Source organism: Pristiophorus japonicus, chromosome 17, assembly GCF_044704955.1.
Source record: "Pristiophorus japonicus isolate sPriJap1 chromosome 17, sPriJap1.hap1, whole genome shotgun sequence".
Classification (NCBI taxonomy): Eukaryota; Metazoa; Chordata; class Chondrichthyes; family Pristiophoridae; genus Pristiophorus; species Pristiophorus japonicus.
Genome location: NC_091993.1, coordinates 124628574 through 124640544, shown reverse-complemented (window position 1 = coordinate 124640544; position 11971 = coordinate 124628574). Strand labels below are relative to the sequence as shown.

The 11971-nt window shown below is 48.7% G+C and overlaps 1 protein-coding gene across 2 annotated transcripts in view; it reads right to left on the bottom strand.

The window, feature by feature from the left end:
- Positions 1-519: 519 nt before the first annotated feature.
- kcnd3 (potassium voltage-gated channel, Shal-related subfamily, member 3) overlaps positions 520-11971 on the bottom strand; it is a 407742-nt gene continuing 396290 nt past the window's right edge. For both annotated transcript variants that reach the window (XM_070859491.1, XM_070859492.1), the window contains 2 exons: positions 4759-5009; positions 520-718 (listed from right to left, as the gene is read on the bottom strand). In XM_070859491.1, coding sequence (XP_070715592.1) covers positions 520-718; positions 4759-5009 — 450 coding nt within the window. The remainder of the gene's footprint in view (positions 719-4758; positions 5010-11971) is intronic.

The window sequence follows — 11971 nt, the reverse complement described above, 5'->3', positions numbered from 1 at the left end:
CTACAACATCTGCAGCCGAAATCTCTTTGTCTTTCGTGAGACGCTGTTCTTTTTGTCTTTAAGTTACTCTTCCACGCTAAATAAAAATCCCGCTCTCCCCTTTTTGCAACTGGTGCGCCTCGTCACATTTCTAGTTTGTGAATAAATATTATCCATCTTAAACGCCACCTAAGATAGGTGCTTAAAAAATGAAAGGATGAGGCGTAGGCTCCTTTTGTATCTCTCGTTGTCCCCAATGTGTCCCGCATTGAGCCACTCCGGCCTTAGGCCCCCCCCCCCCACCACCGGCAGTCTCCACACCCCCAAAAAAAATAAACGGGAAGAAAGATTTGCGGTGAAACCCTTGCTGTTGCTTTGAGACGCGGACGCGGTGATGTCAGATCACCCACGCCCTTTTCCGTCGGGTTCGGTCTCGTCCACAGTTTCCCCTTTGACCCTTGCCAGGCGGTTGTCAGTATCATGTGATCTGGAGGATGTCAGGTGACTTGAGAGCTAGGGCAGGGTTTTTTTTTTTTCTTTTTACAAGGCAGACACTTTTACGATATTGCAGCTTGCGGTGTTCATGCTGGTGTGGGACTGGTTGGGGATGGATTGCCGGTTCTCGCCATCGGGTGTGGTGCCGCGCGGCGTGGGGATGCTGATTATCGCCGTGGTGATTTGGGAGCTCTTGCAGTTGATTCTCACACCCTCCTCCGATTTATCGTTCAGGCTGGAGCGGCTGCAATGAAAAAAAAAAAGCACAATTACCGCCTGTAACACAATCACCGGCTCCGATATTCGGTGTCAGCCGTGGCTCAGTGGGTAGCACACTCGCCTGGGAGTCCGAAGGTTGTGGGTCCAAGAGACTTGAGCACAAAACTTTAGGCTGGCACTCCCAGTGCAGTGCTGAGGGAGCGCCGCACTGTCGGAGGTGCCGTCTTACGGAGGGGACTTTAAACCGAGGCCCCGTCTGCTCTCTCAGCTGGATGTAAAAGATCTCATGGCACTACTTTGAAGAAGAGCAGGGGCATTATCCCCGATGTCCTGGGCCAATATTTGTCCCTCAATCAACATAACAAAAACAGATTATATGGCCATGATCACATTATTGTTTGTGGGAGCTTGCTGTGAGCAAATTGGCTGCCGCCTTTCCTACATTACAACAGTGACTACTCTCCAAAAAGTATTTCATTGGCTGTAAAGCACTTTGGGACATTCTGTTGTGGTGAAAGGCGCTATATAAATGCGAGTTTTCCTTCATTGGGAACAGGAGGAGACCATTTAGCCCGTCGGGTCTGCTCTGCCATTCAATTAGATCCTGACTGATCCGTACCTCTATGGCATTTACCTGCCTGAACTCTATATCCTTTGATACCCCTTACCCAACAAAAATCTTCCTCTCTCTACCATTAAAGCTCCAATTGATCCCCAACATCTTCAGCAGTGTGTGTGTGGGGGCGGGGAGGATGTTTTCCCCGGGCTGGGGAGTCTAGAACCAGGGGTCACGGTCTCAGAATAAGGGGTCGGCCATTTAGGACTGAGATGAGAAGATACTGCTTCACTCAGAGGGTGGTGAATCCAAATTTCAACAACCCTTTTTGTGTGAAAAACCGCTCCTGATCTCCCTCCTGAATGGCCAGCTCTAATATTAAGAATATGTCGCCTTCTTGGGTTTATAAGCCCATAAGAATTAGGAGCAGGAGTCGGCCATTCAGCCCCTCGAGCCTGCTCCGCCATTCAATAAGATCATGGCTGATCTTCTACCTCAACTCCACTTTCCTGCACTATCCCCATATCCCTTGATTCCCTTACTATCCAAAAATCTATCGATCTCTGTCTTGAATATACTCAACGACTGAGCCTCCACAGCCCTCTGGGGTAGAGAATTCCAAAGATTCACCACCCTCTGAGTGAAGCAGTATCTTCTCATCTCAGTCCTAAATGGCTGACCCCTTATTCTGACACTGTGACCCCTGGTTCTAGATTCCCCAGCCAGAGGAAACATCCTCCCTGCATCTACCCTGTCAAGCCTTGTAAGTATTTTGTATGTTACAATGAGATCACCTCTCATTCTTCTAAACTCGAGAGAATATAGACCTAGTCTACTCAATCTCCACATCGGACAATCCCCCCTATCCAAGGAATCTCATAGTTTGCCAAAAATGGCAGCTCTCTAAACTGAGGAAATCTTCAAGGTCATTTGTGTGTTTTTCCTGCATTCAGAACGGTTTTTAAAAATGCTCTCTCTCTCTTGTATCCATGCTTTATTTGACTGAATAATAAAATACTGTAATCACCACGTGTAAAATCTGGTAAATAGGTTAATTAGCATGATATAATATAAAAGACTTGCATTTATATAGTGCCTATCACGAACATCCCAAAGTGCTTTACAATCAATTAAGTACTTTTGGAGTGTAGTCACTGTTGTAATGTGGGAAACACGGCAGACAGCCACACAGCAAGCTCCCACAAACAGAATTGTGTTAATGGCCAGATAATCTGTTTTTAGAGATGTTGATTGAGGGATAAATATTAGTCCAAAGGACACTGGGGATAACTCCCCTGCTTTTCTTCGAAACAGTGCCTTGGGATCTTTTATGTCCACCTGGAGAAAACAGATGGGGCCTCGCTTTAGCGTCCCATCGTAGGCCGTCCCGACCTGTGTGGGAACACCACCGCAGGTCGGGGCTATAAATAGAGCTGGAGCGCTGGGCCCTGGAACATGGTGGGCGAAAGTGCAGCGAATGAGGGTACGGAGCCCAGAAGGGCCGAGGGCCCAGGGGCAGCACGGGCCCAGCCCACACTGTGATATGTGTGCGCACTAGGCCCGTGCAGCAGAGCTGGTCTCCAGTCGTCCTGGTTAACCTTGCCACTGGATAAAGGCCAAGCTCTGTCAAGCCCGTGTGGTGGCTGGTGTGCAACGGTCACCCCACGTTAAAAAAATCCACGCATAGGCATCTTCCACCCCCTCAATTGGAGTTCAGGACCTGGAACATCGGGTCCTTCATCGAAACAACTGTGAACTCTTGAGGAGGCAAGTCCTCCTCGTTCGAGGGACCGCGTATGATGATGATGATTACCGTCCCATCCATAGATGAACACAGAGTTCTCTAACTTCAGTCAGTGTTAATGTTACACTGCACTGTTTAAAGGAAAGCAGGGGAGATCTCCTGGCCTGTTGACCAACATTTATCCCCCAACTAAGATAACCAAAAACAGATTAACTGGTCGTTTATCTAATTGTTCTCTGTGAATCTTTGCTGTGTGAAAAGGTGCCACTTCCTGCTTCCTCGTATGTCGTGCTGCGCATGCGTGATCGAATCGAGCGTGCATGCACAGAAAGGGGGCGGGTCCAGGACGCGCATGCGCAGAAGCGCACACGAAAAACTGCTGCAAATAATCACTGTGAAAATTGGCTGCTGGGCTGGTCCCCAAAACAACAGTGACTACGAATTCACTAACTGTAAAGTGCTTTGTGACGTCCAGAGGACAGGTAAGGTACTATATAAATGCAAATCCGTTTCACTGTAGCTCGGTATTCTGTTTGCTTTGTTAATTGCTCTGCAATGACTAGACACGGTCAGTGTCGAATCCACTATCAATCCTATGAGTGGAAACATCCTCTCTACATCTACCCCGTCAAGCTCCCTCAGAAGCTTACACATTTCTGTAAAGTCACCTCTCATTCTTTGAAACTCCAGTGAGTAGAGGCCCAACCTGCTCAACCTTTCTTCATAAGACAACCCCTTCATCTCAAGAATCAACCTTGTGAACCTTCTTTGAACTGCCTCCAAAGCAAGTATATCCTTCCGTAAATAAGGAAACCAGAACTGTGCACAGTAATCCAGGTGTGGCCTCACACAAAGGGACACGTTCGGTCTCAGAAGATAGCAGGACCGTTGGTGATCGTTTCACCGAGGACACCTCTTTAGGGATAGTTTTCGCTGAACATTGAAACAGCGCAGTATTTATCAATATTTTATCTCTTACCTTCATTAATAAATCAGCCAGTAACTACTCAGTGTTAAAATTGTTTTGAAAAATGCATGAATTTATCCATTATACCAAAAGTAGCAAAGTTGGATAAAATGGGCCACCTTTAGATCAATGTGTCACTAACGGTATCGTACATTAATATCTCTGCCCCCTCTTTAAGAAAACTATTTTAGAGAAGCCATGTACAGCAGACACTGGGTTGGTGTCTAACACCCTGGAGTGGGACACGAAACCACAACTTTCTGACTAAGAGACGAGTGTGCTATCCACTGAACATAAGAACATAAGAAATAGGAGCAGGAGTCGGCCATTCGGCCCCTCGAGCCTGCTCTGCCATTTAATACGATCATGGCTGATCTGATCTTGGCCTCAACTCCACTTCCCTGCCTGCTCCCCATAACCCTTGACTCCCTGATCGCTCAAGAATCTGACTATCTCTGCCTTGAATATATTCAATGACCCAGCCTCCACAGCTCTCTGGGGCAGAGAATTCCAAAGATTCACGACCCTCTGAGAGAAGAAATTCCTCCTCATCTCCATCTTAAATGGGCGACCCCTTATTCTGAAACCATAAGAACATAAGAAATCGGATCAGGAGTAGGCCATACGGCCCCTCGAGCCTGCTCCGCCATTTAGCACGATCATGGCTGCCAACAGGTTTCGGGTTCCCTTTCGGGTTCCAGGCCGCTGGCCCAGCCGAACCGCTCCCTTGGTGGGTCGGGGTAAATTTCTACCTCTTATGTTACGATCATAGGATGGCCTTGAGCCCTGAGGCAGTACCTGGTGTTGAAGGAGGTCTGCTCCCCACACTGGATGTGAATGGTGCTGAGTTCCTGCATGCTCCTCAGGTGAGCTGCCGACATGCTGGAGTTGGGGAGGTGGGTGGACTTCTTGTGGCTGCGACGAGAGCAGCAGGTGCTGGCCGTGCCTGACTCCGAGGACAGAGACGGGCTGTGAGTGGACGGACAATTCTGCATTGAGCTTTCCAGGCAGTTCTGTTCGAAAACCGGCTCGTCGAGAAACTCGTGGTTCTGATAAAACGTGAGAGGAGGTTAAACGTTTAAAATGCCAAACGCTGTGAACCAAACACTTCAGATACGGAACAATAAACTGCATTCAATCCAGGTACACAGCTGTCATTTTTAAATAAACATTAATTCACAGTTTGTCAGTGTCGCTGGCAAGGCCCAAGCATTTATTGCCCATCCCTAATTGCCCCTTGAGAAGGTGGTGGTGAACCGCCTTCTTGAACCGCTGCAGTCCGTGTGGTGAAGGTGCTCCCACAGTGCTGTTAGGGAGGTGTAATGTATGCACTTGTGAGTATGCTCACAGGTTTGTAGAGCTGTTGACCTGACTCCGTTAGGTGTGTCGAGGAGGCTCAAGCACGTGGGGAGATCCCGCCCGAACTGACCCCCGTCCGGACGGAATTCCTCATCGGCGCCAAACCCCGGAACCTCCCTCGGGAGCCGGCGCCTCACAACTTGAGCCGCCTCGGGAAAATCCCCTCCGTGCCTTTCAGTTCCGCGCGGAGGGGTTTCCTGTACGGGCTGCTCCTGCACACTCTCAACTTTGCCATCCTCGCCTGCCATCCGGACACGCCATGGCGCACCATCCTGCTGTCCGGAGGAGGCGGGGGTCCCCGATGGAGGGCACTCTACGCGGGAATCCTCCCACTATTCATCGGGGACTTGGCCTGGAGGGTGGTGCACGGAGCAGTCCCGTGCAACAAATTTTTAAGTCGGTTCACGGGCTCCCAGGCCGCCTGCAATTTCTGCGGTCTGGAAGAGTCCGTGTTCCATGTTTTTATCGAATGTGCGAGGTTGCAGCCCCTGTTCCATTATTTAAAGGGGCTGCTCCTCAATTTCTGGTTGCACTTCAGTCCCACACTCCTGATCTTTGGGCACCCTGTGTGGAGGGGAGCGGGTAGGTCCGAAGGCCTCCTCGTAGGACTGCTCCTGGGCACGGCCAAGGGGGCCATCAGCCGGTCCAGGCAGCGGGCGGTCGAGGGGGTCGTTCAGCCCGACTGCCTGCCTCTCTTCCGCGCGTACATTCGGGCCAGGGTGTCCTTGGAGATGGAGCACGCGGTGTCCACCGGTACGCTCGCGGCCTTCCGTGAGAGGTGGGCACCGGAGGGACTGGAGTGCATCATCACCCCCGGCAACCAAATTTTAATTTGATTTTATGTTTTAAAGTTTAATTTGTTATAATTGCCGGGGTTTTAGTGTCCCCCTCCACTTTTATAGGGGGCACTTGTAAAATATTGAATTTTAATGCCCTAAAAAAACACAAAAAACCCCCCCCAAAAGAAAGAGGGCTGTTATAAGTGTCTGCAGTATCCCCCAGATTCGGGGGGCACTCGATCTAATGTTGATTTGTTTACTCTAAAAGAGTTGTAGAGCTGTTGACCTGACTCTGTTAGGTGTGTCGAGGAGGCTCAAGCACATGGGGAGATCCCGTCCAAACTGACCCCTGTCCGGACGGAATTCCTCATCGGCGCCAAGCCCCAAAAACTCCCTCGGGAGCTGGCGCCTCACAACTTGAGCCTCCTCAGGGAAATCCCCTCCATGCCTTTCAGTTCTGCGCGGAGGGGATTCCTGTACGGGCTGCTCTTGCACACTTTCCACTTTGCCATCCTCGTCTGCCGTCCGGACAAGCCATGGCGCACCTCCGGAGGAGGCGGGGGTCCCCAATGGAGTATTCTCTATCCGGGAGTCCTCCCTTTATCTATTGGAGACCTGGCCTGGAGGGTGTTGCACGGAGCAGTCCTGTGCAATAAGTTTTTAAGTCGGTTCACGGACTCCCAGGCCGCCTGTAATTTCTGCGGTCTGGAGGAGTCCGTGTTTCATGTGTATGTTCAGTGTGCGAGGTTGCAGCCCCTGTTCCATTATTTGAAGGGGCTGCTCCTCAAATTTTGGTTGCACTTCAGTCCCACACTCCTGATCTTTAGGCATCCTGTGTGGAGGGGAGCGGGCAGGTCGGAAGGCCTCCTCGTAGGACTGCTCCTGGGCCCTAGTCGCTGTGGTAATGTGAGAATCGCACCCAGCTAATCTGCGCACAGCAAGCTCCCACAAACAGCAATGTGAGGAAAAACCAGATAATCTGTTTTAGTGATGTTGGGTGAGGGAACTCCCCAACTCTTCGAAATACTGCCAAAGGATTTTTACTTTCACCTTGGAGGGCAGGTGGGGCCTCGGTTTAACATTTCATTTCAAAGACGGCACCTCCGACAGTTCAGCACTCCCTCAGTGCTGTCCTAGAGAATCGGCCTGGGTTATGTTCTCATGTCTCTGGACATAAGAATATAAGACATGAGAGCAGGAGTATACCATTCCGATCTTTGCACCTGCTCTGTCATTCAATACGATTGTGGTTGATCTTCTACCTCAACTCTACTATTCATCCATTTCCCATATCCCTTGAGATCCTTTGTATCCAAAAATCTATTTCTCTCAGCCTTGAATAGACTCACGACTGAGCAGCTCTCTGGGGTAGAGAATTTCAGAGATTCACCGCCCTTTGAGTGAAGAAACTTCTCATCTCAGTCCTAATTAGCCGACCCTCTGTTCCCTAGTCCTAGACTCCCCAGGCAGGGAAAACAGCCCTGGAGTGGGATTTAAACCAACAGTCTTGCAACTCAGAGGTGAGAGTACCACTCAGTGAGCCTTGACTGACAGCTGGCCACCCCATACCCTATCCTGGGTCAGATTGCTAAGCTAGTATCAGTTGGTGCTGAAGGAGAAACAGTTTCTGTTGTGGGCCCAGTGCTCATTAGGAACTGAATTTGGGCAAAACGCATCAGACTCACAGTCAACAGACTTTCATCTCTTCTAGGCTAGATTTAAACCCAAGGGTCTGAGAGAAAAGATTAATATTTAATCCAACACACCACCCAATTGCCCACTGTTTTGTTCCTGAATTTAATGGGGAAGCTTTCACGAGGAAAACATGTTTTCATAGAATCCTAGGGCACAGAAGGAGGCCATTCGGCCCATCGTGCCTGTGCCAGTTCTTTAATCGAGCAACCCAATTAATCCCACTCCCCCCGTCCTTGTCAATGTGATTTACTTCATGTCGCAGTGTGTTTCAAAATAAATGAGAAGATATTTTGCCAAAGCAGCGCAAAGGGTTTTTCTCCTTAGAGCAGAGAAGGTTAAGAGCAGGCTCGAGGGGCCAAATGGCCTACTCCTGTGCTGTAACTATTCTATAATTCTATGATTTTTTTTCCCCATAGCCCTGTAAATTTTTCCCTTCAAATATTTATCCAAATCCCTTTTGAAAGTTACTGTTGAATCTGCTCCCACCGTCCTGTCAGGCAGTGAATTCCAGATCATAACAACTCGCTGCGTTAAAAAAAAAGTTCCTCACATCGCCTCTGGTTCATAACAACATAAGAACATAAGAAATAGGAGCAGGAGTCGGCCATTTGGCCCCTCGAGCCTGCTCCGCCATTTAATAAGATCGTGGCTGATCTGATCCTGGACTCAGCTCCACTTCCCCGCCCGTTCCCCATAACCTTTGACTCCCTTATCACTCAAAAAATCTGTCCATCTCCATCTTACATACATTCAATGACCCAGACTCCACAGCTCTCTGGGGCAGAGAACTGCACAGATTTACAATCCTCTGAGAGAAGAAATTCCTCCCCATCTCCGTTTTAAATGGGCAACCCCTTATTCTGAAACTATGCCCCCTAGTTCTAGATTCCCCCACGAGGGGAAACATCCTCTCAGCATCTACCCTGTCGAGCCCCCTCAGAATCTTATATTTTACAATAAGATCACCTCTCATTCTTCTAAACTCCAATGAGTACAGGCACAACCTACTCAACCTTTCTTCATAAGACAGCTTCTCTCAATTATCTTAAATATGGGTCCACTGTTTACCGACCCTTCTGCCAGTGGGAACAGTTTCTCCTTAGAAAGACTGGATCGACTAGGCTTATATTCAATGAAATTTAGAAGAATGAGAGGAGACCTCATAGAAACATATAAAATTCTGATGTGATTGGACAGGTTAGATGCAGGAAGAATGTTCCCAATGTTGGGGAAGTCCAGAACCAGGGGTCACAGTCTAAGGATAAGGGGTAAGCCATTTAGGACCGAGATGAGGAGAAACTTCTTCACTCAGAAAATTGTGAACCTGTGGAATTCTCTACCGCAGAAAGTTGTTGAGGCCAGTTCGTTAGATATATTCAAAAGGGAGTTAGATGTGGCCCTTACGGCTAAAGGGATCAAGGGGTATGGAGAGAAAGCAGGAATGAGGTACTGAGGTGAATGATCAGTCATGATCATATTGAATGGTGGTGCAGGCTCGAAGGGCCGAATGGCCTGCTCCTGCATCTATTTTCTATGTTTCTATGTTTCTATTTACTTTATCGAAAACCCTTGATGATTTTGAACATAAGAATTAGGAGCAGGAGTAGGCCATTTGGCCCCCCGAGCCTGCTCCACCATTCAATCAAATCATAACGCCTCTGGTAAATCTCCCCTTAAGCTTCTCTGCTCTAAGGAGAAAAACCCTTTGAGCTCTTTTGACAAATTATCTTCTTATTTATTTTGAAACACACTGTGAAGTGAAGTAAATCACACTGACAAACGTCATTGTGTCGGTTGCAGATAATATCATCACTGGTGTTCTAGACCATCCCTTGCAGCAAATTAAAAGAAGAATTTGCCGACTTCTCCATGCAGAGAATGTCCCTTTAAATCAAAAACGATTCAAGGTAATCTGGGAGCTACAAGGCAGCAGCATTCCATTTAACGTTTCCTGCTCTTGAGTTTCAATAAAGGATAAAACACTTTTAGAAATAGAACAGTCACATTGGTGCAGTCGGAATAGTCCCCTGATGGCAGGGCTGAAAATGACGCTCAGAACAGTGCTGAGCTTTGTGTGACCCTCTGCTGTACACGGCCTGTCTCGGCAATGATTGATGCAGCTGCGAAGTTGCTCTCTCAGTTTGCAGGTAATCTGGTGATAACATTAAAGAGCCTTAACACAGGAGGAAGGCTCAGGAAAAAGAGTATGGGACTCTTGCCTGGGTGGTGGGGTGGGAGGGATGGGATGTAGAAGTGGTGAGCTACCTCGCCGAGCTAAGGCGACTTGCAGGACAATGTGAGTTTGATGGCTACCTGGAGCAGATGCTCAGAGACTTTTTTTGTACTGGGCAATGGCCACGAGACCATCCTACGAAAACTTTTGACTGTAGAGACACCGACCCTCAGTAAGGCCATTGCGATAGCACGGGCGTTTATGTCCATCAGTGATAACACCAAACAAATCTCTCAGCTCACAAGTGCTAGCAATGTTCATAAATTAACTGGAACTGTGTTTGCGAGCAGGAATGTACAGGGCAGAAACCACGAGTCTGCAACTGCCAGCAGGCCTCAGGTGAGATAGGGAGGGTGGGATGGGATTGGGTGGGGTTAGGTGGGGTGGGGTGGGAGGGGGTGGAGGGGAGTGGGGTGAGGTGGGTAAAGTGGGGTGGGGTGAGATAGGGAGGTTGGGATGGGATTGGGTGGGGTGGGTGGGATGGGGTGAGATAGGGAGCTGTTGGATGCGGTAGGATTAGGTGGGGGCTGACTTTTTCAATCTTTATTGGTCAGATTATGTAAAATGAAAATGAACCCCCAGAAATGTTGGTTCAATCTCATCAATGGTGCTGGTTTTAAATGCTTCCTCTCTCCCTGTGGATGAGGGAGGTCAAGTTAGGGATTCCTGAGTGTAATTATAGGATTTGTACAGCTACTACAATTTTGCTCCTCTTACCTAGGGAAGGATATACTTGCCTCAGAGGGAGTGCAACAAAGGTTCACCAGACAGATTCCTGGGATGGGGGGGATTGTCCTATGAGGAGGTATTGAGCAGGCTAGGCCTATATTCCCTCGAGTTTAGAAGAACGAGAGGTGATCTCTGTTGTGTATCTGTAAAGCATGCACTCCCAGCGAACTGAAGGTCAGGAAGTGGCGAGCTACGTCGCCGAGCTAAAGTGACTTGCAGGACAATGTGAGTTTGATTGCTACCTGGAGCAGATGCTCAGAGACTTTTTTGTACTGGACAATGGCCACGAGACCATCCTACGAAAACTTTTGACTGTAGAGACACCGACCCTCAGTAAGGCCATTGCGATAGCACAGGCGTTTATGTCCATCAGTGATAACACCAAACAAATCTCCCAGCACACAAGTGCTAGCAATGTTCATAAATTAACTGGAACTGTGTTTGCGAGCAGAAATGTACAGGGCAGAACCCATGAGTCTGCAACTGCCAGCAGGCCTCAGGTGACCCAGATGACTCAGAGTCCCCAACAAAGGATGAATGCAAGGCAATTCACAACTTGTTGGCATTGTGGAGGCTTCCATTCAGCCTATTCATGCCACTTCAAAGGGTATGTTTGCAAGAGCTGTGGAACAATGGGGCATCTCCAACGAGCTTGGCTGCAAGCTTTGCGAAACCTGCTAACCACCACGTGGCAGAGGAAGATCTGTCCATGGTGGATCAAAGCAATTTCGAGCCTCAGAGAGAGGAGGCAGATGCTGAAGTACACGGGGTGTACACATTTTCGATGAAATGTCCACCTATAATGCTAAACGTAAAATTGAATGGCTTACCCATAGCCATGGAACTGGACACTGGCGCTAGCCAATCCATCATGAGTAAAAAGATGTTTGAGAGACTGTGGTACAACAAGGCATTCAGACCAGCCCTGAGCCCCATCCACACGAAACTGAGAACGTATACCAAAGAACTTACCCCTGTCCTGGGCAGCACCATGGTCAAGGTCACCTACGAGGGCACAGTGCACGAATTGCCACTTTGGATTGTCAAGGGCGATGGCCCCACACTGCTTGGAAGGAGCTGGCTGGGCAAAATCCACTGGAATTGGGATGACATCTGAGCGCTATCACATGTCGATGAGGCCTCATGTACCCAGGTTCTTAACAAATTTCCTTCCCTTTTTGAGCCAGGCGTTGGAAACTTTTCCGGGGTGAAGGTG